General features: G+C 38.5%; 1 protein-coding gene across 1 annotated transcript in view; it reads right to left on the reverse strand.

Moving 5' to 3' along the window:
* Nucleotides 1–26,480, reverse strand: part of LOC150075401 (cell adhesion molecule Dscam1-like) — a 316,461-nt gene that overhangs the window by 60,041 nt on the left and 229,940 nt on the right. Inside the window, exons 13-16 of the mRNA XM_090389299.1 lie at nucleotides 12,506–12,654; nucleotides 11,251–11,400; nucleotides 10,775–10,942; nucleotides 1,889–1,959 (exon numbers count right to left, since the gene is read on the reverse strand). Of these exons, the coding sequence (XP_090245425.1) occupies nucleotides 1,889–1,959; nucleotides 10,775–10,942; nucleotides 11,251–11,400; nucleotides 12,506–12,654 (538 nt within the window). The remainder of the gene's footprint in view (nucleotides 1–1,888; nucleotides 1,960–10,774; nucleotides 10,943–11,250; nucleotides 11,401–12,505; nucleotides 12,655–26,480) is intronic.

Genomic DNA, 26,480 nt, shown 5'->3' on the forward strand with positions numbered 1-26,480 from the left:
CCTTTCCCCATCCGGCGTGGAGAGAACGGTGCGTATATGCACTGTGCTCCCCACGAAGATCCAAGGAGATGCACGTCTACACTCACCTAAGAATGTACACCACTTTTTTAAAGTGGTGCTGATTCTTCGCTCTGTTTTGTCTTCCTTATTTTATTTCATTTTTAGGTGGCTTAGTACACACGAGAAGAATCGCTCTTTCCCAAGTTTAACTTCAAAAGACAGCAAAGGTTCGCTGTGTTCGAAGCGTGGTTTAGTTTTCTTTTTCATAACTCGTAGTAATACTACCACATCAGTCCACATATAGTGAAGTTCTATTTTATTTCTCCATCTTTCATACATTTTCTTCTTTTTTTCCCCTATCTTTCACAGCTATAAATATTAATTTGAAATGCACCCCTGCTCGTATATTTGAATGCTAACAGCATTCAAATATACGAGCAGGGGTGCATTTCAAAATAAAAGACCCAACCAACCAATAAATGATACAGTCTATCTTAATATTCACTTTCAAATTCATTAAAACTTTACTCATATTAACAGTATATTAGCCCCCCCCCCTCTCCTTTTCTACTGTAATTGTCAGTGCTTACACAACTGTTATTGTTTATTGGCAGCTCCTGGAACACTTAGTTTTTTTTTTTTTTTTCTTTATATACCCTCTTCTATCTCCATCGTCCGGACCATCCTCTTAACCGAAGAATCTTTCATTCTCTCTCTCCGTAAACCATTATGCTTTCATTTCTCTAGTTCTTCTGGATATCTGGACACCTGAGCTCAACCAGGCGATTTCGATACATTTATGCTTTAGTCCATAATAAGCAACAGGTCGCAATCCGCCAATGGAATACTACACTCGATTCTGGCAATCGACTGCCCCTCTTTTGCCATGTTTGGTCTTTTCACATCACTATTAATTTTGTTTTTTACTACTAACCGTTAAAGAGCGCTTTTTCACTGTTAAACGCTGCTTTCCATTTCTTTTCTTTACCTGAGGTAAGTTGCGAGCGGGCCTGTCCTGGGCACTATATGCACGCTTAAAACTACATCTTCGCTCCTCAAAATCAAACTACCAACCTCGTTCCAAAATTAATAAAAATTTGTGAAAAATGAAATTTTATTTTGTGATTTTTGAAGAAACCTCTCGCGTGATGGAAACAAAAGGAAGTAATTTTTGAAATCAGCATTAGAAAATGATTCAGAAACACCCTTTTCTGAGAAAACATCAGTGAATGTTTTTCAAAATGCAGAGTAGTGGTGTGATTAGATGGGAGGGATTTGTCACTCTTTCTAGGAACCGGATGGATATGAACAAAATTCCAAGCAGAAAGAAAAACACCAAATGGAGTAAGAGAACGTAAAAAAGGCGATAAGGAAGAAGGGCAAGTGAGGAGCACAGATTTTGAGAACAAGTGAAGAAATAACATCAGGACTGGCGCTTTTTAAAGTCTTCCGACATTCTTTTGACGGAAGACCACAGGATGCATTGAGTGGAATGTACTGGGAATGGTATGAGATGATTTACGGAAATCGTCAATGCAAGAGTTAGAAGAAAAGTAGGATGCTAGTAAGTCGGCTTTATCTTTAGCTGAGGAGGCAACTGAACTATCAGGTTTAATAGAGGTGAAAGTATAAATGGGGAAAAGTTGCAGTCAGTGCAAACTTTGCAAAGGATCAGTATGCTCGACTACCGTTTGGACAAGAATCAAGTTTACTACTCTTAGCCTGTTCAAAATCTACTTTGGACTGATTAATAGCTGCATAATGTAATATAAATATAATACTTGTAACACTAGAAGTCTTAAAGTTCTATAAACCATAATAACATAATCTTGAAATAGAAAATATTTTACCAGTTATTTAAATAAAATATAATAAACCAGTAACTCACTTCCCATTCCACGCTGATAGTCGTTGACGAAAGAGGCTTCACTTTCACATGTAGGGGCGGTCCACCAGGAGCTGTAAGGAAAGATATACAGTCAGCTTAGTGCTTAGAGAATATATAGGTGGTACGAAGAACTATAAAGGTTAGGAAAGCCTCTCATGAAACTTAAAACTCCAGATAAAACCTGATTTTCTTCATTCGGCCCAAGTGGCCTTTCTTTAAAAAAAAAAAAAAAAAAAAAAAAAAACATAGCTATCTAAATAAACAACGCTTGAATCCAGAAAGTTAAATTAAACAAACTCTGATCTCATTTCAGATGAAAACTTCAATTCTTTTTCAGCACTTCAAAGAAAGCAAAAATCAAAACATTAGCATCATTATAGATTAAAACAGGAACTTATTGGTATCACTGTTCCCGAATAATCATCCAGTGTACTCAACGATGCATAACACCAGTTTTATGCATGCACCGGTGATCTTGTCTTTTGCCCCATCCAGTAAATAATTGGAAATTCTCATTATTGAGTACTGGATCCTCCGGTAGCCTAATAAAGTCATCCGGAACCATCCAACCTCCTCCAAGTCAGCAATAAAAATATATGTCGAGATGCCTTAACAGTAAATGAAACCCCAGACAACATTTCGGATCAAAGCTGGACGGCTCCCGCAGACGAAAAAAAAAATACATGTCTGGGAAAACCCGGACGTATAGTAATCCTAATTAAGTAGACACTCGTATAAGTTGAGGGTTACTACTCACATCAAAGGGAACAAGGCGTTAGACAGCAGTTACATCCGCTGATCTTCTGTATCACATGGGAAAGGCTTGAGTTCAAATCCTGTTTCGATGTGAGGGACTTTTAATGGGATTATTTACACCACAGCCGAAACGGAACGTTTGTTTTTGACTTGGCTTTTCTGTTCAGAACGCTTTCATGAAAGCTATACGACAGTCTGTTAAGAAGAAAGTTCAAGTTTCCAATTCAAACCTGGTGGACCAGGGAACTCACCCAAGCCAAAAAGGCTGTCCATAACGTCAGCCGGAATTTTCAACATAGACGTAGACCTCGGTCTATTGGAGAAGTTAATTGACTTCAAGACATTTAGAAAAACCTTAAACGGAAATGTGTTAAAGTTATCTACGAAATTAAAATGGCAACGTGGAAGAAATATATAGCTGACACAGGAAACCCGTGAGGCCTCATTTATAAGCTGTCTAGGGATAGCTTATAAATGAGACCAGACATTTACAACACAGTCATAACAAACGTAGAAGAAACAAAAACTTGGACAGAAACCGTAAATAAAATTCTGGGCGCCATATTCCAACAAGATGGTGTTACTACTGATTCTGTTACTCACCAACAAAACGCGGCAACTGAATGTGAATTTTATTTCTCCGATTAGTACAACGCCATTTTTTCAGGAAGAAGTCGATTTTGCTCTCTGAAAAATAAAGTTAAACAAATGTCCGGGGTCAAATTTGTTGGCGGGATAATTTATAATAAAATTTCATCAGATTAAACTTTCTATCTTACTGTTATTTGTTTATCAAATGTCTACAACAGGCAGTTTTTCTCACATACTGGAAGTCAGCACTTTTAAAAATACTCCTGAAACCTGGTAAATCTGCATCTGAACCAAGATTTTACAGACCAATCTTTTGTTGGCGAATCTTGGAAAGGTTTTATGAAAACTACTGTCCTTTCGAATTAATTCCATAACTGTTCGCTAGCAAAAAATCAGGCTCTCATAGAGCTTATCTGTCTCATCGATTCTACCAGGCACAAGTATCCTTTAGTGATCTTCGTTAACTTTCAGGGCGCTTTCGACTCACTTTGTTGGGAAAGCGTCTTCGAGAGTCTTAGGCTTGCTAACTGCTCTTTGCAGCTGTTTAATATTATTAGGATATTAAATCTTTAATATTTAATATCTTAAACAGAATGGTGGCAGTCATGACAAAATATAATGCCGTATCATTCTGTTACTCGTGGAAGCCCCAAGGGTCAATACTGGACCGCTTACATACTGGAAGTCAGCACTTTTAAAAATACTCCTGAAACCTGGTAAATCTGCATCTGAACCAAGATTTTACAGACCAATCTTTTGTTGGCGAATCTTGGAAAGGTTTTATGAAAACTACTGTCCTTTCGAATTAATTCCATAACTGTTCGCTAGCAAAAAATCAGGCTCTCATAGAGCTTATCTGTCTCATCGATTCTACCAGGCACAAGTATCCTTTAGTGATCTTCGTTAACTTTCAGGGCGCTTTCGACTCACTTTGTTGGGAAAGCGTCTTCGAGAGTCTTAGGCTTGATAACTGCTCTTTGCAGCTGTTTAATATTATTAGGATATGTATATAAAGTGCTTAGCATCATAATACACAGCCATTTCTGAATAAACAGAAAATTTTTAAGGTGGCATCGTTTTAGGTTATATCTCATATTGTGAATGCCTTCACAACGAGTTGCCATGATATTGCACTACTTCGAATAAGTAACGCTTCACCTAAGGAGAAGACTAGTGTTACTTATTCTCAGATAGGTACCACCACCCAGACAGCACTGTTTCAGGGCTATTGATGTATGTATGTGAATATCTACTCGAATATCCACTTGTCCCTATTAGACTTAGAAAAGCAAAAAAGGTAGAGGGAAAGTTATAGTAGGAGTGGAAGAGGAAAAGAAACAGTGTAGAAGAATGAAAGGGACAGTAACTCCTTCAACTCACACCACTCAAAAACTCATAAACTCCTCGAATAGGCAACGCTTCCCCAGTGGAGAAGGCTGTTGTTACCTATTCTCGGAAACTCCGGACATCATCAAGCTCCCCCTAGCAGCACTGTTTCAGGGCTATTTGGCCCTTCGTCAGTGAGTGGGTAGGTACCCAAGTGATGCAATGATGGCAAAAACAGTTATGAAGTATAACTCCACAATATGAGAGATGCCTGATGGTGTATGATGTATTTAGACTAAGGCGCATTTAGGGCTAGAGCCTCAAGCTGCGAACAAATTTAGACTATGTATATAAAGTGCTTAGCATCATAATACACAGCCATTTCTGAATAAACAGAAAATTTTTAAGGTGGCATCGTTTTAGGTTATATCTCATATTGTGAATGCCTTCACAACGAGTTGCCATGATATTGCACTACTTCGAATAAGTAACGCTTATTCGTAACGCTAGAGCCTCAAGCTGTTCGCAGCTTGAGGCTCTAGCCCTAAATGCGCCTTAGTCTAAATACATCATACACCATCAGGCATCTCTCATATTGTGGAGTTATACTTCATAACTGTTTTTGCCATCATTGCATCACTTGGGTACCTACCCACTCACTGACGAAGGGCCAAATAGCCCTGAAACAGTGCTGTCTGGGTGGTGGTACCTATCTGAGAATAAGTAACACTAGTCTTCTCCTTAGGTGAAGCGTTACTTATTCGAAGTAGTGCAATATCATGGCAACTCGTTGTGAAGGCATTCACAATATGAGATATAACCTAAAACGATGCCACCTTAAAATTTTTCTGTTTATTCAGAAATGGCTGTGTATTATGATGCTAAGCACTTTTTATACATAGTCTAAATTTGTTCGCAGCTTGAGGCTCTAGCCCTAAATGCGCCTTAGTCTATTATTAGGATATTAAATCTTTAATATTTAATATCTTAAACAGAATGGTGGCAGTCATGACAAAATATAATGCCGTATCATTCTGTTACTCGTGGAAGCCCCAAGGGTCAATACTGGACCGCTTACATGGCATTACTGCATGTTAGCGTCTGCCGACGATTTGGCATTGATCTATGGAAATTACTGTGGCCAACTGAAAAGAAATGCAAACTTTTTTATGCAGCAGTTGACAAGCTGGTACGAGGATAATAAATTAAAAATATCAACGACGAAGACTAGAACGATGGTATTCAAAAGTTTTCTCTCTCTCTTTGACAAGACTACCTTTCCCCCTTTGATCAGAGTCAATAATACGTCCATTCCGATGGTGACCACTACTTTGTTTCTTGGCTTGAAAGTAGACAGTCGTCTAACATTCTATCCATCCGCACATAGCATACCTAATTGAAAATATTAAGTCCTTTTCATCAAATCTCATAAGAATATCTAGGCAAGAGTGGGCTCTCAATCATCGGACCATGAATATCTTGTACAAGACAGTTATCCTTCCAATTCCATCGTAAGCGGCAGCGGCCTAGTTTTCGAGAGCCAAGCTGTTAACCTATCAAAGGAAATTAGGATCATTACAAAGATGTTTTCTGCTTGCTTTAAACTGTGCCTGCAGAACAGTATACACTGCCGCTCTTCAGGTAATTTCTGGCCCCGTCCCCTCTGGACTTCTATCTGATTCACAGCATATCATAAATAAAACGCCAATCGAATTTTATGGTATCATCACAAATACTTCAGCCGACCGAAAGTCAGAGAAGGCAGCACGTTGTTTACAGAGTTTGTTTCTCAGATTACAAGATAGATAGATGGATGGACAGACTGCCCATAGGGGCTAATAAGTTCATAAGAAATTCATAAGCAGTTCATAACAAATGTTCCTTTACTAAATAAGTCTATAGAAAAATAGTTCATCCCAGTCTTTTCACAAATTATATCATCAGTGGGCACGGGCCAATCAGCGCTAAAATAATTTTTTTTCATCTCTGTGACTCGAACCACTGCTTTTATAGGCTCTAGAGGGAGCATCTGTCGTATTACTGCCTGATTTATGGAGATCTGATACAACAACTATTTTCTGTCACACAAATATATCATACAAGTCAGGAGCACAAATTCATTGAAGATCCTGTATTGTATTCCAGTATTTTCAAATTACGCCAAAGCTTTACTTGACGGAAGACGCTCCTGAGTCAGTCCTCTAACAACTTGAGGCAAACTTAATGGCAATAATTGATTAGGAAAAACCTACTGAGCGGTTCTCCAGGGATGGTATAGTCACATCGCTTGACTATAAGTAATTTTCCTTTAAAACATGTGATATTGTAAATAATAGTTACAGCAAGTTCATGTTGGACAGTGCATGTCATGTCTACTGTCAAAACTTGTTTTCACTTAGATTGATTGTCTTTTGATTTTTAGCTGTGAATAAATGAGCTGCTATCTTCATAATGTTATGCGATTAGAGTTCCACTGCCTTTGGCACTCTCTTTCCTTTTCCCTCTTTTTTAATTTTATTAATAATTTTCTTAATAATTTTACTATAGTTTTTATCATACACTTCTATTTCTTGTATTTCTATTTTATATTATTTTTTAAAATTATTATTTTTATTTTTCTTTTTTTCTCTGTCCTTTACTTTTTTTTCTGGGACCACATTCACAGGGTTTGGCTTCTACCTTACTGTGGATGCGGGATCTCTAGATTAGTCCTTTTGGGCTGGTCAGTACGTGCACAGTTGCAGCCCGCATCCTCGTGGCATGGACTAAGAAGCAGCCTTCCTTGTGATTGCTGCTTTCTGGTAACAAAGAACCCAGAAGCAACTAAACAATAGAAAAACACATGTGCACTCATTTCTGGCCATTTTAAAGAGTTCATCATTCATCACAAAGTGCTCTAGTGGAGTTGAGCTAGCGTTCAAGAGGCGCCCTACCTAAGACAAATGTCACATCACAACCGAGGTAAGTCGGTCTCGATTGAAGACCTGTATGCATTTTATTGACTTTATTACCCTTGGACATAGATGCACTTATAGAAGAATAATACACAATGTTTACTGGGAAATCTGTAAAGGAGTTTGGTGACACTTGCCCAGCGACAATCGGGCTTTTAAAATTTATGCAGCCATTTTCAGTTTGTCCCATTGCTTTATTTTTCGGCTTATTTCCGTATTAAAGCTATACTTATCGGAATGTTTTTCTCACTGCAATCTGTAAATCACTTCAATAAAGCATTGACCAATCTCTTGATATTCTGCTACCCAAATTCTCTTTGGTTATCTTCCACAGAGTCCATAAGTTTTAAAATTGTTTCTTTGTTTTTGGACTTGGTTGACAGCGTAATGCCAGGGATTGTAAATTCTTTGACAACATCCTATTTTTCACACAACGTTTCTACAGTTTTTATCTCTTTCTCTCTTCGTTTAGCGATAGTGTCTTCACTTTCTGCTTGATAGCCACGATTTGCAAAAACGATAAAAAAAAAATAAATAAATAAGAAAGGGAGATAGAGCAAACAATTGACGCATGCACCGAGAGAATGAAAGGCGGATTGAGTAGCTGAAGAACGGTGTCATATCCCTATGAGATGCGAGGTGTGGGATTGCAAGCCAGAGTTAACAGTGAATTGGATTAAATCAGCTACGTGGAGAAACTTCTCAGTTGGCAGCTCTCGTAACGGAACAGAAATGCTTGCTTTATGCATTTCTGTTCAAAGTATACAACAGATAACTGAATATGTTTAACAGTTGTATTCGTAAATGGAAACTCTGATTTACTAACTTAAGAATAATAAAGATATAAACTAGAGTATATTTTATGAATTTATAATAAAACTGAATTAACAAAATTCTTAAATTTCTTCTTTTAGAACAGCGGAATAATCGGGTAATTTCGGAAGTAGAAGTCGATACCAGACACTGCTTATATCTTACGTAGATCCAAAACAGTTCACTCATCTCTGTGTCAAGATTAGGAAGGAATACAGTATGGTGAGTTAAAAACAACAAAATGAAATAAACTTTGTATACTTATTGAAAAGTAGTGGGATTAGAAAAACAATTTTTTAATTAATATTTTAAGATGTGGTTCATAAAAGAAGCATACGAAATTTGAGTCTTATTAAAATATTAATATTATTAAAACAAAATAAAATATTAACATAAACTGCCACGCTAACATTAAAACCACACATACTACGCAAACATTTGCATGTGACCACGGAAATTTCCGCATTTAATGTTCAGTCTTCAGCAACCATTATTGAAGGATAATTACTGGATAAAAATGTTCAGTCTTCAGCAACCATTATTGAAGATCATTGCAGTACCTACTTTATATTATGATCACAAAAGCACGTAAGTAAAAATTCTGAACAGTCTGCAAATTTGGCAGAACTGGTCTATTTTGAAAATGTAGTAATCAAATTTTTACTGCGCCGTTAAGATAGATAAGGTTCCATTTATATCTCTAGTACCCGAGTATCTTCAGATACTAGGTGTATCTGAGGACATTGGGTCCTTAGACATTCGAATATAAGGAGGAATGAAGGAATATCTTGTGTGGCTTGGGAATATGCCGTGGAATATAGAAAACTTGAAATATGCAATCCGCCTGGAATCATCATTCATTACTTGAATCCAACGCGCCACCCGAGCCAAAGTCCATCTACATAATAAACATAGCATTATGATAATGCCAAAAACATTTTAAAACGTAATTTTGCAAAGTGCAAATAAAAGAAGTTACCTATAGAAATAAATATTAATAAGGTAGTCTCAACTCAACTGATGACTAGCAATAGAGCTTGGCTACTCCGTATCGCACATGGGCTAACGCATTGTGTCATCCAGTCTCCAATCCTGAATCTATTTTAAGTGCATCTCTCACTAATGGCATTGCTGCTCTGCTTGTTCGTCTTTTGGATCATCTTCCTTTTCGATAAATGGAGTTTTGTATAAATTTGATGTTTGAAATCGTAATAAAATTCATCCATTAAATTCAATTTTGTTGTCTACAGGGTGGTTGTAAAGTCCGTTTTCACCTTTAAAAATTGATAACTCAAAAACTATTGGTCGTATCGAAAGACGTTTTTACGTTGTAATCAGTAGAGATGAAATTTTTTTTAAAACAATAAAAAATAGTTCGAAATTTGACCACCAGGAGGCTAAGGAATTTATTGCTCCAACAGACAAATTAGCTTTTATGTCCTGAATGACTCTAGGATCTGAGAATTCCGTTTGCTTATTGCAGTCTTATTCTTCGTCGTCAAGACCTACTTAAGCCTTAACTGAAGTAAACAAGTCCAGTCAAGTTCGCTTTAAAACGTTGCCTAAAGATAAAGAACTTTTAATTATAATTCATTTCTAGAATGGGAATAGTGTCATTGCAGCTCTTAGAGCATATCAAAGACAGGAAAATGTCTCAAGCCTTCCTTGTTCGAAAGGCGTTTCGAAGAAGGATAAGCCTAGAAGAGGTCGACCATCAGCATCGCAAGAAGTAATTAAAAGAATTGATGAGAGGCAACAATAACAACAAGCCCGATTAAATTCGTCGAGATTATATAGTGCTCGCCATACATCTCGTGTGACTGGTTTTCCCTGGAGCATGGTATGCAAAACATTGAAGGTTGGCCTCCATCAGTTTCCTTATAAAATCAAATATCTGCGTCGATTGAAACCACAAGAGCTGTTGTGAATTTGCCCAGTGGATGGCTGACAAGATTACGAAGGATCCGGGAAATTTTAACATAGCAAAGCTCCTGGTGGTCAAATTTCTAACTAAGTTTTTATTTCTTTAAAAAACTGTCACACATGTTGATTATAATGCAAAAAATGTTTTTTTTGAGCTTTTCAGTTATTATTTTTTATAAGTTGGAAAGGATATCATAACCACCATGTATATTGAATAGACTGGAGTACCACTTTTAAGCATTAATCGAAATGTACGCATTTTATTACATTACTAAGTAGTGATATATTATTCTAACCTGTGCCCATCTGTAAACAACGAGTGATGCGGTTTCCAGTTATTCACTCCAATAAATCACTCCACTGAGTTGTATCTGTATATCGTAAATAGAGTGCGATATACAAATATAGTTCATTGTACTTGCTTTCAGGACCAGTAAAAAAAATCTACCGTACACGAGTCACACGCAAAAGAACACTCAATAATAATGATTAACGATCAAATTTAGATAATACACCATCGTACCTTCTTCTTCCGTTTCTACTGTAACAGGCTGACTTGGTTCGCTTTCGCCTACAGAGTTAACAGCAGAAATCCTGAAAGCATAGGTAGTTCTGGGAACCAACCCGCTGACCGCCCACGTAGTTTCAGAAGGAGGGACACTAAGCCGTTTGGTCGATCCTCTTCTAGCCGCTAGAGAAATGAAATTCTTATTAAAATCACTCTAGTTTTAGAATATGCAGTATATTTTTTTGTAGCTAGATAAATGAATTAAAAACATATATTCAAAGTAACTGATAAAAAAAAAACAAACACGTTTTTAGGAAAGGTAAAAGAAATTTCCCCATTTGTTGAATTTCTTGGACTTCTTCATGTGGCTCAAAATAGCAAGTCGAAAGTAACTTTCCTTTAAACTAAATCCTACAGAACGTATCCTATTTATTTTAAACACTCCCATTTTAATAATTAATACGCTGTAAGATAACTTTAGAGAATTTTACCTTCTTCCTGAGATTTATTCTTGACTTCCTCGTATTGAAGGAGATATTTCAGGAGACGACTGTTTCCACTGTAAGGTGGAGACCACGCCAACTGCACTGTCCGACTAGTGAATCTGGCAATACGTAGATCTTGGGGACTATCTGGTTGTTCTAAACAATAAAGGAGCCAAGGGATGAAGATGGTGAGTCGAAATTCTCAAAATCAGGTTAAGATAAGCAGTTTAGTAAAAATTAATCTTTTAATAATAGATTTATTGTTGAATAGAAGATTTAACCATTTTCTCCCATCATAAGTTCAAGGCTTTCAAGAGGAAGACAAATTTATAATCTATATAGACCATTTTATGAAACCGAAGCCATAAAACTCTTCAATTCAACTTGGCAACTGTTTATATCTGAACAACTTCCTCTGATGCACAATAGTTACGCAAAAGTTACACTTATCCTTTTAGGTCCTTTAAGAGTCCAGTTCAAATAATTTCAAGCCACGAGTCTTTTCTCTAAGTTAGAATTTTTTCGGGTTAATGAATTCAAAATGAAAATTGTGTTTTTCGGTTCCCGAGCAGAACTCTCGATTGGATCATCAGCAGCAATAGTGGTTGCATACGTCCGTTACTTTGTTAGAACGTAATTTTTTAAAAAATATTTTTTGGAGTTTCGCATGAATTGAGTTCTCAGAATCTCTAAAAGAGTCCTTTTGTTTTCGCTCCTATTCACAAACTCCGAGAACTTCATATTTTAGCAACGCGTGATATGCAAATGAGAATAGAGTGCCAAGTGTTGCAATAAAGGCTGAACGATTATCCAATAATAGAAGCGCTTTAAGTTATGCTTTTGGGCAGATAAAAGTTTTAACTACAAAGGCACCATTAATTCTCATCGATGAAGGTACTAATATGAATCAAAAAGTGTATCAGTCATAAATCCTGGAGGCAGTTATGCTTCTGAAAATCACTTTTGGACTCTAGTAAGACCGTTATAAATTTCAATAGCGGCATCGGTTCATTTTTCCAGAATTTCTTCTCTTCCAAGGATTGGTTCTCATATTTGTGAAAAGTAGAAACGAATTCATTCTGGCCTATGCGGACAAATAAAAAAGCATATTTGTCTAGAAAAGCTTAATCCTTAATGTTATTTAAAATAGTTTGCATTCTATTATGTAATTTACAAAATAATATAAACATAAAAAAAATGAATGAACAACTTCCAGTAAATTAGATTATTCAATTTTGGCTGATATGGAAAGTGAACAGACCTTGTATAATCAACTGGATGTGTTTGTCATCCTTTCCGTAGGCATTAGAGGCTACACAGGTAAAGAGGGACGAATGTCCCCTGTCTACACCATGAACCACAAGTTCGGATAGCGTACCGTTGTTGAAAACTGTTTCCACAAGGGTATATCTGCCAACAGAAAAACACCAGATCATAGTCTAACCAAAATGCCAAACTTACAATGGAAATTTTATTAATAATAACATTTAAAACACAAATTTATGTCTTCGAAGTAATTTTATTAAAAATTAAGCAACCGAATAGATTTTACTAACGTTATGAATTGCTAATGAGATGATTACTGTTTTAATTAACTGACTATTATGAGCGCAAACACATTCTAGCCAGTGAGAGAAGTTAGGCACCCTGTTGAATATCGCCAGCAGTTCTGTTACATGTTGCACGTTCCGGTCTATCAATGCTGCTGGCGAACGTTATTTAAATCTTATCGGCAATAGGAGACACTGGAAAGATTTTGCTGTAAGATATCTCACGCCGACCATAATCGAAGGATTAAGCAGACTGTTTGAAAAAAAAGCGCCCAGAAAAGCCTGGGGATTGCTTGAGGATTTATGTCTCTAAAATCGACAACTATTTTTAAGTGTCGTGGAAACGGTCTAATCCGTTACATCAATGCGACATCCCTTAGCTTGGCTTGACGTCACTGGGAATGTATTGTCGGGTCTAAAACTCCAGTGAATTCTTTCCGCGGACACAGAAACGAGAATTCTTTAGCAAACAATTCGAGTTTGCTTTCACTAACGGTTGGTCAAATACGGAAGTAAATTTACAGCTACATTCTTCAAGATTTATGTACTTTAATTCACAAGTTAGTGATTAAAAATAGTGGTGCTGGTCAGTTGAAGCTACTGATAACAGCTGCTGTGGGTTTAATTTAAATTTGGTTAACTCCAACGAGCCCTCGCGTGTAGCACAGTGGTATAATCACCGTACTCCCAGACACCCATTGGAAAATGTCCAGGTTCAAATACAGTCAATGATGCAATGAATTTTTATGGTTTTTCCACAACGTGAATAATATATTGACGCCTCCAACAAGGGGGGGGGGGGTTCAAACAGTGTCCATCTATAGTAGGTGAGCTTGTCTGTAACCTGTGCTCTATTCCATTGACATTGATCTTAGGGCGGTTAAAACATTCAGATGAAGTTTGTGTCTCTCAATATAGTTTGTAGCGATGGAATCATGAAATGGATGTCCAAAGAAGCATTCCGAAAATAATGAAGATTAAAATGAAGGAGTGACTGAAAAATTATTTTCTGTTCGTCACAAAGTGATGAATGAATGAAACTGCAAGAGATCTCTTATTGTACGTCAATTTTTTATGAGAAGAAGTGATTGTGGATGTTGTTATTCGTTGTTTGACATTAGCAACTAGAGGATAAATCATTAAAATGGTTAACATCTGCGTTAGCACCAGGGAAGATGCAGATGCTGGTATCTCCTAAAAAACCCTCTCTGTCTTTAATCGGCTGGACGGAATCCAGAGACAACGTCTTCTGAATTAAGATAGTTGCTTTTTTTGATACGACAACGCCTCTATACATATAACTAATATGATTGTATTATTAGTGAACTTGGGTAGAGGTGCATGCCCATTAAAATTTAGATTTGCCATCCTTTGACTTCCGTCTATTTGCACTGCTTAGGAGTCAAGAAATTTGAGTCGAATGATGAAATGAAAAATACAATCCTATAGTGGTGTCATTACTAACCGAAGTATTTCTTCGAAACTGGAATAAAAAACTTCTAGGACTCATAGTACAATTGCAATCACACTCTAAATATGATTGCAATTTTATTTTTCTGTGTTGGCTGTTCGATTTAACAACAACAACAAAAAAAGTCCTTGTCAGATCTGATCCCCCACACGTAGAATAGTGAAAGTGTGTTGGTCCTCTTTGCTGTTCTACCTCCGTGGCTGAGTAGTCGGTCTCAGGCGTAGATAGTAAGGTTTTCCCCCAAGAAACTGTGGTTTTTCGTCCAGCAAATCAGATAAATCAACCATAGAACACACGCAATTAACAGACACAGGATATACAGCACGGCATACGCCGACGAGCCAAAATATTATGACCACCTACCTAATACGATGTTGGTCCCCACGTGCATAGTGTTTTGTGGAAGGCGCCACCGGTGGTTTCCCACATCTGCACCATGGTACTTTGTGAAGAATTTACAGAATCTCTGTAAAAGCCAGACAAAGTGTGGTGTCTGGTTTGTGACAGAGTTGTGCTGTGGTCTGTTGTTCTGTCTCTGGCTGCTTAGCCGCAAGGCCCCTAAGGGAACCCCACGTTGCCCGCCACCACCACTGGGAGGTAAGCCAGGCTGCCCATTATACTCTGGCTGGCCTCTGCCAGGGTTGCCTAAGCTTCCTGACGGAGACCAAAAAAAAAAAAAAAATAAATAAATAAAATAAAAATAATAAAAATAAAGTAACAGATTAAAAAAAATAATAATAAATAAAATAAATAAATAAAATAAAAATAATAAAACATGCAGCCAAAACAGCTCGTATCCGGCGAGGCATGGATGCTACAAAATTTCTAAATGTGTCTTGTGGTATCTGGCACCAACACGTAACTAGCAGATCTTTTAACTCCGGTAAGATCCTTTAACTCCTGTAATACCATTGCTATGAAAGGATGTACCTGGTCAGCAATGATGTTTAGATAGGTGGTAGACGTCAGGTGCCCCGCACATGGATGGCTGGACCCAGGGTATCCCAGCAGAACATCGCCCAAAGCATGGCACCGGCTTGTTTTCGTCTCACGATGCATCCAAGCGCCATCACTTCTCCAGGTAAAGGGCGCACATGTACCCGGTCGTCCACATGGTGCAACAGAAAATGTGATTCCTCGGACCAGACGACTTTCTTCCAATCACTCAAGGTTCAGTTTCAATGCTCGCGTGCCCATTGTAGGCGCTGTCGCCGGTGAACCGTCGTTAGCATGGGCACTCGGAGCGGCCTGTGGCTATGCAGCCCCATTTTCAGCGGGGTTCGATGTACTGTGTGTTGTGACACATTACTCCCGTCACCAGCATTCCAATTACCGGCGAGCTGCGCCACAGTCGCCCTTCTGTTGCTACGTACCATCCGGGAGAGCCTTCGCCCACCTCGAGCATCGATGAGCCGTGGTCGTCCAACACCTCGCCGGCGGTTCGTGGGTTTCCCCTCCTTGCACCACTTTCGGTAGGTACTAACCACCGCTGACCGTGAGCATCCCACCAGCCGTGCCGTTTCGGATATGCTCTGACCAGTCGTTTGGCCATTACAATTTGGCCTTTGTCAAACTCGCTGAAGTCCGTTGCCTTTCCCATCTGAAGAACAAGAGTAACACTTATTAACGGAGCTCAGTATCAGGTGTTTTTTTATACCGTGTCTGAGACCCGCGCACGCTCCGTAGTTCACCTACAGTTGCTTCGATTTGCATAAAGACTCGCTGGTCGTAATGTTTTGGCTCATCGGTGTGTTAATTTAAATATTCGGATGGCCTAATATAATAGTTTAGTAGTTTGCTATTCTACGATTGTCGTCCTCCTATACCGTGAGGAGAAGTCCTGGCTTCGAATCCTATCTCAGCAGGAGGAAGTTTTATCGCCTTTTATTCACAACGTGGCCAACTTAATCGGTTTTGGGGTTGCATTCTCATTCCTCCCGAAAATTCGGCCGTCCAGCAAACAGAAACTGACCGAAGAACATTCGCCATACTGATACAGGTGTCCCATAACTGTAGTTGCTTTTCCAAGTCTATGGGGAAAAAAGTCTCTTTAAATGGTTTCAGTTCTCCTATAAGTAGCGAACTTTCGATTTTTTATTTTATTAAAATTTAATTCTTTTGAAGTCGCAAACATCATGCCAGATGAATAGTATATGCTACAAGGATATGAATTATAAAAGAAGAGAATTAATAAGGTTTACGTTATCATAATTATTAAATGATAATATTGGGTAATAAAACCAATATGGTATGTACAAATCGTTACACTGTTAGGTGTTTGTTAAGCACCAAATCATCTAAGGCTATGAGTTGTCAGCAGTATTGTATCTTTAGATGCGTGATTTCTTTTGGTAATTTGCTGTTTGCTGTTATTTTTATAAGATATAATTTTGGTGCGCAACAAAACATATTTTTCTAATTTCATTTTATTAGAACACGTTACTTTCTTACCCAGCCGCAGAGTAGATTAACCCATCTTAATTAATATAACCGCACCGTTTCCTTGTTTTTCCCTAAACGACTGTCCTAATACATCGGCCAGTACTGTACATATGCATGTTAGAAGGGAGATTTTGCTCTACCAGGAGCCTAATTTAGTTGCAGGAAGTAAGCACTAGTTTAGGTCCGTCCTCAAGTTTCTACGAACTAATTTATCCTTCGCTATCCAAATCAGCTTACCGCGCGCTGCTCAGATGGTCGACTAATCGGGTGTGCAGGAGATATTACTGTCCCCATGAATTCCCGGATATATATTCGGGTCGTCGTTTCAAAGTGCCGACAGTAATGTGAACTCGGAAAATCCGGCTTGCAAACCAAGGCGTCGGCGGGCATCAAGTAAAGGGGAAAACTAATTAGCGAAATTAATTAGTTATCGAGTTGTTCAGGTAGCGTGCAGATGGGTGCAGACCGGAGAAGCCTGTACATAATAGCAATAGATGGGCGTGGTATTTTCCTCGTTCAGATAGTAGCGCATTGCAATAAAATCGGGGGCCGGGCAGAGGAGGTTCGACCGGTGCCATATTTACAGCACTGCACAAGGCTTCGATGGCAATTAAGCTCCGATTTCCAGACACATTTATGGAAAATTCGTTAGTGTAAACGAGCTAATATTTTCAAGCGTACTGTAGAACAATTCATTACGACAGAATATTGTTACATGATTAGAAAGTGTACTTCTACATGAGCGTCACAAGATGCATCGTTACACGCTACATTATGTAACTCCCCCAAACCAAATGCTACTAAACCAATCAGTGTTCCTTTGACATAATAATTCGTTTGATCATAATTTCAAATGCGCTTCAGTAGGATTGCCGTCCTCCCCACAGTGGGTGGAAAAGACCTCAGTTCGAGTACCGTCAATAACGTGAGGAATTTTTATGGGCCTTTTTAACAACGTGGCTGAGTTAGTCGGTCTCAGCCGAGGGTAACATGGTTTTTCTCCCGGAAACTCGGGTTTTTCATTCAGCAAACAGAAAATCTACCTGAGAACACATGCAATTTACATACAGGGTGATTCACTACCGGTGCGACAAACTTGCAGGAGGTGTAGGGGGCACAAAGACGAATCGGAATCACATAGCATTGCAGGGTCTGAAATGCCTTCGTCATGCGGTAGAGGACGTTCAACGACCTCTACCGCATGACGTCCTCTTCCAGCGGGTCGCGTGAACAGCGATCCCGCCGGAAGTCAGCATTTGCGAACCGTTTCTGTTGAAGAAACCAAGTAGCAAAAGTCCTCCGGAGTGGATAATCCGCAGGCCCCAATGATTGGACGCGTTGTAGATGGTATGAACTCATTTGGTTTGTTGACAGTATCCTCCATACAGTGGATTGGGAAATACCCAATCGTTGGCCTATCGCTCGAGTACCCGTACTCGGATTGCCTTCTGCAAGACGTAGGACATTCTCCTCATTGTCTGGCGTCCTCGTCGTTCGCTCTCGATTCATGGTACCTCTCGTGAAATAACCAGTCTCACGTAACCTTCTGTGCAGACGTGCGAAAATCGTATGATGAGGAGCACGCCTGTGCTGGAAACGTTCCTGGTACAAGCGCAGAGCGGCGCGCCCGTTACAGTACGCAGCTCCATACGCGAGGTGCATGTCGGCCAGTTCAACGTTTGAATACTCGTCCAGCCTACTGCCTCGGGAACCGGTTCGCAAATGCTGACTTCCAGCGGGATCGCTGTTCACGCAACCTCCCGTTCAACGTCCTCTACCGCATGACGAAGGCATTTCGGACCCTGCAATGCTATGTGATTCCGATTCGTCTTTGTGCCCCCTACACCTCCTGCAAGTTTGTCGCACTCGTAGTGAATCACCCTGTATAATATACACGGAGTAGTATGGCTTTAGTCGCTAAGGCTGCTAACCCCCTACTACAACAACTTTAATTCAGAAATATTTAACCAAAGTTCGCTTAAAAGATCTCCATTACATATTTTTCCCGTAATTTATAATGATAATTTCATTACAGAGATAGTACTATACATTACAGCATGAAACAGAGCCCACCACGTCTATGTTTAATTCTTCCCCTTCCCTGATGACAGGATTCCACAGTGAGTGCAGAAACGTTGCCAACATTCTAATTCAATTTACTTAATTTACTGTGTTTTTCAGTTGTGAGCAGCACAATTATAACCGTTCATCCTGTCAGAGCAACTCGTAGTAATACAGTACGCTAAAGTTTGGATAACGGTTAATTAACGAGCGAAGTATTTATTAGTTACTTTGAATAAATTTCTTTTTGAGATAACAAAATTAAAAAATATATACTTTTTGAAGGCATGTAAAGATTCTGTTCGTTTTTATGAATATTTCTCGTTCAAAGAACAGAAAAACGTTTAAGAACACCCTGATCAGAGAAAAAAAAGTGATGTTTCTTAAAAGCTGATCCTGTTGGATACAATGACAACTGAAGTATTGAAGAGAGGGCAAAAAAAAAAATCGTGAAATTTGTGAATAAAACTTTGACAGTATTTTCTGCTCAAATACTGAAACGTAAATCAGCCGGAAGGCCCTTCAAACGTTCACATGAGAGGGATTTTTCCCATAAGAAAATGTCTGCCATGCTTTGTCTGTAGACTTTTCTTTATGGGAACTTATAATTCATACCTATACTTGCTGAAGCGTTTTAATACTTCAATGTCAAGAAACTTCCAACCTGCTTAAGGACAAAAACTGTCATATTAGAGCCATCTGAGAGCTCATCTGCCCATGTGTATTATGTCCATAAGTTGCGGGTTTTCTCTTTTTTTGTTTTGCTGGACGAAAAACTCGAGTTTTCGGGGAGGGGGGACCTTGCTATCGACGTCTAAGATCGACTAACTTAGTCACAGAATAAAAATGCCCATAAAAGTTCCTTAAGACTTCCAAACTTAGCTTGAAACTTTGGAACGCTTTTAAAAGACATCCTCTTCAGAGCGCAAGACTGGTATAAGTTCTACAAAACAGATTTTCCGTTACCCCCCCACCCTCTTTGACATGTTCTTTTTGGGTCATCCTGTGTACTATTAGCATTAGTATTAATATCAACATTATACTGTATTCTTCTTCAAACAGATTTGGATCTATTGTGAGTGTGGGCTGAAAAATGGTAGCTAAAGTTTAATGCTACCAAACGCACTGGGAAACAAAAATCCAGGATTAGTTAGAGAGAGAGAGAGAGAGAGAGAGAGAGAGGAATTAAAGGATTACTGGATAAGATAGACTTGGAGGATTAATAAAAAGGCATGAAGTTGTTAAATATGCGCTGTATGCAGGCGACAAAAAAAGCACGTGGGTTCTATCTATGATTTATCGGAATTTTGCAAGGAGAGAGAGCGCCTTATTATCTTCCCCTATAACACTATGGTGAGGCACCACTTTGAATATTGTCTCCAAGTCTGGAGATAATATTCAAAGGGCCACCCTTGCCTTCATTGTGGAATATTGGAATAAGTTGTTTGCAAGGGTGGCCCGAGTTTAGTAGAATTCAAGAAAGAATTGGATAGTAATGATATGATTTTTTGGTTTTATTTTATTTTTCTGTAGATTAAGAATAAGTTTGCTTCCTTGCATCATTATGTCATTTTAATAGTAATACTAATGCTTGCATATTATATCATTAGAGGGTTGCTCAAAGTCACCCATTTCATGGAAGCTATGCACAATTTCTAGAAATTTTGTAATGTAATTTCCTGTTGCAATTACCTATTGATTCTCCTTCTTTTTAGCCAGTATAAGGAACGTTCATCTTTAACATACAGGTAAGTTGATACTTGCGTAACAAATTCAACAATAATTGTGGTACAGGACTTTCATGTATATAGCTTTAGCATTAATCAAAATGCTAATAGGTTTTTTTTTATTTATGGCTGTGTGTATTATTTGTATTTTTAATACAAAATTTACGGCTGTATGTATTTTTGTATTTTAAATACAAAAATACATAAACACTCTATTTACAATCATTCGAACCTGTGTAAGAAACTCCAGCAGAAAATGGAGCTTCTCTTACAAAATTGTAAAACGCAACAAAACTCTCAAGACTCAAAAGTAAAAGAAATGCATGTATGCACACTCAATGACATTTATATGTGTGTATGGCCTGTTTGTAGCGGCTCCAGGACCTGGGTCCATCTCCGCAAATTGTCTCTGTCTTGACTACAGAATCTGTATAAAGGGCCTGAAATATGAGCAGCCAATACCTGAGCAACTGCTGCCTGATGCCCGTCCCAAGGCACGTGGAGCCGGGCATAATCTACTATCTGCTCCTCAGTAGTGCGCTAAAATCCCGTATCCACTGGAGGTAGTGCAATACCAGTGGATGCCAGCAATCCCGTACTCAAGATGCCCAGTCTTGAGTACCAGCAGAAAGAAAAAAATATATAATAAAAAAATAAAAATAAAATAATTAATAAATAAATAAATAAATAATAATAATCATACAATACAATAATAATAATAAATAAATAAATAATAATAATAATAATAATAAAAAACACCAGTGGTTGACATCTCTGAACAACCTCAGAGATCAAAAGAATTCAAGTCCAGGATGACTGGTAGGTGACACAGGGAACAGCTCAGCAAAAGCTTGTTGAATTATCCAGTGTGGTGAAGCATCTGCATTCTTCTGCTGAAGACGTCTTTGGTGAAGATTTGAAGGGCTTGAAAGTTAGTCACATTTTCAATTAAGGCTTTAAGATTGCCTTCTGAGATGTTCTGGACCTTATTTTTAAGTGTTGTCCGTTGTTCTTCTTAGTTAGGGCAGGACAATAGGATGTGGTTCCAGGATTCCTCTTCCCCACAGGAGCAATGAGAATTTGTCGCCAGTCCGAATTTGGAGACAGATCGCTTGTAGGAGGCGTAGATAATGGTTAGGAGGCAGCAAATGACGTGTGTCTCCGTGGTCACCTGACCGCAAGTACAAACCCATAGCGCATTTTCCTGACCTTGATCTGTAGTCGGAAGCGGTAGATAGCTCTGGTCAGCAGTGAGTAGCAAAACAGCAAATTTTGCAGTATGAGAAAACTATAAATAATAAATACCTGGATGTCTAAGTCGCCACACAATGGGTATCCTCTTGTTCAGCGTCAATTTAGGAATACACCAACATCAAAATCGTCATATAAATATAAGCATAATTCTGTTAATTTAACTGATTAACCGGAGGTACAAAGACACACAGCCGTACTGCTAATAGGGTTATTATTTATTTATTATTATTATTATTGTCTTTGGTGGCCCCTAGAGATTTGTCCAAATCCACCTAATATACTTGATTTTATTATCCTTATACAGGATACCTAGCCACCAGAGAGCAGTCATCACCTAGGATAACTGCTACCTGATGCTCGTCCTTATGTACGTGGAGAAAGCAACTTCAAAAGGCGAACTGTACTGTCTGTGCTGACCGCACAAAATTCCCGCACCCTCTGCTGGAAGTGCTAGACCAGAGGGCGCCAGCAATCCCACCCCCAAGCCGCCCAAGCCTGAGAGCAAAAAAAAAAAAAACCCTCTACCCCCCCCCCACCCAAATCTCACCCTGGCAATTTATCCCGCACTATGTTAATTTCCACAGTGCCAGCAAACGAAAAAAAAAAAAGTAATAATAAACTAAATAAATAAATTAATTAAAAAAAAAACAGGATAATAGGATGGCGGGAGAGAGGGAAAAAATAAATAAATAATAATAAATAAAAAAAATCCTATACAGTAAACATCTATTAGTTTACTTACAAATATCCAGGCTGATAACTGTCTTCTTTTTAGAAATACAGAAATAGCAAACCTTTGAAAAGCAACAAACTTATTATAATCTGACAAGTAGTTATTTTCATTTCCATATTTCAAATCACTAATTACATTCTTTAATTGAGCTCTGTAATTCTCATACAACAAACAATCATACAATACATGGCACCGAGTTTTTTCAACACCACATACACAGTAAGGGTTTGACTTTAATCCAAAATAATATAATTTACTATTCAAAGAACCATGCCCTGTTAACAAAAAAGAAGTCTCCATACTAGGAAAAAACCACTTGTTCAGTTTAAAACATGAAAAAGAAACATTTGGAATAAAATGTCTGGTGACCGCACCAGTAATACTATCCGTCCATCTGGCTTGCCAGATTTCCATTAGCTTCGCATATATTCTTTTCTTTTCAACCTTAACATCAGTGTTAAGGTCACACACAATGTTTAAACACGTGAAATTATTACGCTTCCTAATATGGTAACAGAAAGCTCTATATATTATAAAAAGATCTAACGGCATGTGGCCCGCTAATACTTGTAGGGCATTTGTTGACACAGTTCTGCAAACCCTCTGAATTACCAACAGCATTGTTCTTTGCACAGAATTTAACTTGGCTTTAAACTTAACCTTATTCACACAAGTTACCAACACTGATGATACATAAGTCACTATTGGCAGAAAAACTGCCGTATAATAAAGATTTAAAACTGATCTACGTAACCTCCACTCTGATCTAGAAATCCGTATTACTGCTGCGCTAAAACGCTTAATTTTGTTCATCAAATAATTCAGATGTGGTACTAAAGTTAACCTAGCATCTAATAAAACACCTAGATACTTAGTTTGGGTAACAAATTTAATTTGCTTACAATTTAACAAAACTTTTGGTGGTCGATTGATATCAAGGTGACCTTTAACTAACATCATGACTGTTTTTTCTTCTGAAACTGTTAATTTATTTACAGTAGCCCATGATGTTAGACTCTGAAGAACCATTGCGGCCTTCTCTTCAATATCCCTTGAGTTACCAGGCACACAGATAAGCAGATCATCCGCAAATGCTATTTTATGGCAAACTGTTTGTCTCAATTTAAGCCATTGGTTCAGAACCAAATTCCAAAATAGGGGACCCAACACAGATCCTTGTGGGCATCCCCTAGACACTAATTTCCTATAAGTTAAATGCTGTGCCCTTACAATTATCTGCCTTGAAGTTAAATAGCTTGTTACAACCCGGTATATTTTCCCTGGACAATGGAGCTGTCTTAACGAGTAAAGAATACTCTCGTGCCAGACTGAATCAAAAGCTCCTGCAAAGTCAATGAACAGAGCAAGAACATATTTACTGTCTGCATTTTAACGTAAAGCACTAAATCATTAATCGCGTCCTCAGTAGATTTGGATTTTCTAAAACCATACTGAAATGGCAACTCAATGTGGTGTAAATTCATGAATTCACTTAATCGCTGGAAAATCAATCTCTCAAACAACTTGCCTAGGTTAGGTAACAGCGATATTGGTCGAAAGCTCCTGGGGCTTGTTTTTTCTTTACCTTGTTTTGGCAACAATTTCAGAAGAGCACATTTCCAGAAAACAGGAAATGTGCCTTCCAATAGACATTTGTTATACATATTAAGCTAATAGGGTTGATCTCCCAACCTACCATCTGGAACTCGTGCTCCAAGAGGAACCCACGACCTCGTGCCCTCTTGGGTAGCACAGTTGGTAGGATCGCCGACTGTGCTACCCAAGAGGGCAGCACAGTTGGTAGGATCGCCGTCCTCCCCACACCAGGTAGAAAGAACAGTTCGAATCCCGTCGATGATGGGAGGAATTTTTATGGTTCTTTTTCACAACGTGGCTGAGTTAGTCGGTCTCAGGAAAGGGTAGCATGTTTTTTTCTCCCGAAAAATCGACCTCAGAACACACGCAATTTACAGCCAATACACATGGAGCAACATGGCCTTAGTCGCTGATGCTCCTAAAAAACCCAATAAGAACAACAACAACAACCTCGTCTCAGATCCACTCGGATGCTAGTCAGTCATATTAACAAGCTTGCCCTGGTGGATAGATTCCTTCCCAACTAAATTCTCGACACGCTCAGCAAAACAGACCTGCACAAGTTGGTGAAAGAATAAAAGTACGTACAGACAAAAGCATTCTCCTTGCCGTAGAGACCCCTCCATCATAATCAAAGTAAGAGCTGTCTCTGTCCATACATTATGTCTGCAATTAGTCCCATTAATATTGTATATTTGTCGTCCATATTATATTAACGTATTCTCCTATTAATTGTTATGTGGTACTTAAAGTGCCTCACTGAAATTGTAAATCTCTGGCATTCCGATTCCGTGAAGGGATTTATGTGGTTTCTCTTTCCATAATGAAGATTATATTTATTTATTTAATTGATAATTTTGCCCCTTATGCGTGTTGTTCTGTTATAAGACGCGTGTAAGTCGTTAACGTAATGTGAAGCTGTTATGGAGCTAGTGTGGATAATTTTGAACAATAAAATAAAAGACTGGACACTATTGTGCTATTAATGATTCTCAGTCATTCTCAAGCACAGTTGCCGAAAATCATAAAAGTATTTTTGAAGTATCCAATGGGACTGTGCATCATAAAGAATGCAAGTTATACTGAAAGGGCAGAATTCATGGGATACCTGGTTCTTGGGTAACGCGACGCTGTCACCCCTCTTGCTAGTGGACGAATCCACCGCTTGACAGGTATATTAACAGGAAAATTAAACAGAGTATGGGGATTGGTTGCGAGTCCTTGGGGGAGGCGTTCCAAACTTGAGGGAAAAAGAAAAGTTCGGGGGGAGTAATTGAGCAAGTATCCACTCCGTATCTGACTTCTCTGTGGTCTAAGGGGAGAAAGGTCGTGAGTTTGCGGGTTGAAGTGGAAGTAGAGATATTTTTTGGTGGTCAGAGTTCACATCTCGTGGTAGCAAAATGAAGAAGAAAAAGGGAAAAAAACGTGAGAGAAAGAAAGCCTTGTCTGGCATCGGAAAGCAGTGATAGGCCGTGAAGGCGGTGGTTAAGGTTAAAGCAGACAAGAAGAGAAAGGAAGCCTGGTCCGGCATCGGAGGGCAGTGATAGGGTAATCGGCGTCCCTAGCAACGAAATCGCAAGGTGTAACTCCAAAGTTTTGTAGTATAAGAGAGTACACTTGTGTCTAGGGTCCAGCCCATTGGAAATGGCCAGTTGTGCAGATATGTGCGCCGAGAAGAGAAAGAAAGCCTTGTCCGGCATCGGAAGGCAGTGTGCCCAAGAAATGGAACAAAGCCTCTGTAAGGAATTGAGTGATAGACCTTTTAAAAAAAGGAACATTCCTGTTGTATTAGGCAAGTTAGTTACTAAGGTTGAGATAATTTGTTATGAATGTAAATGATTATGAAATAACGTAAGAGTGGTACAGGGAATGACTAAGATGATAACTAGAAAGTAATTAAGGTAGAATGGGTGATCTATAGTGAATATTATTGAGGTAAGAGAATACCAGTTATATACCTTTCATGTGTTTAGGCTAGAAACAAATATTAAGGGTTGAAATGAGTTTTACTGATGTAAGTGATAAAACTCAGTAATGTAAGAGAATGAGTGAGTAATTATCGAGGATTCGTATTAAGTAAGATACAACTGATACAAACTGATGTTAATAATTTTTAAATTGAGAATAGTTGACGAGAGAGAGATAGTGTAGTGTACTGTAGTATGGTTTATATATATATATATATACACAGGGAGTCTCAAAAATACACTGCATAACTTCAGGAATGAGTTCCTCATATGTAGACAATAAAAATACAGTATTTTATATCAACATAGTTCCGGAAATGCTTGGTTCTCGAGTTATTAACTGGAATGTCTTATCTCCAGCAGGTGATATGCACGGTGGCGCTCCCGCACATTTCAGCCACCTAGCCCGCAATTACCTGAATCGAAGGTTTCCTG

The sequence above is a fragment of the Mastigoproctus giganteus genome, chromosome 14 (genome assembly GCF_048544385.1).
Source record: "Mastigoproctus giganteus isolate SK-2022 chromosome 14, ASM4854438v1, whole genome shotgun sequence".
Taxonomy (NCBI): domain Eukaryota; kingdom Metazoa; phylum Arthropoda; class Arachnida; order Uropygi; family Thelyphonidae; genus Mastigoproctus; species Mastigoproctus giganteus.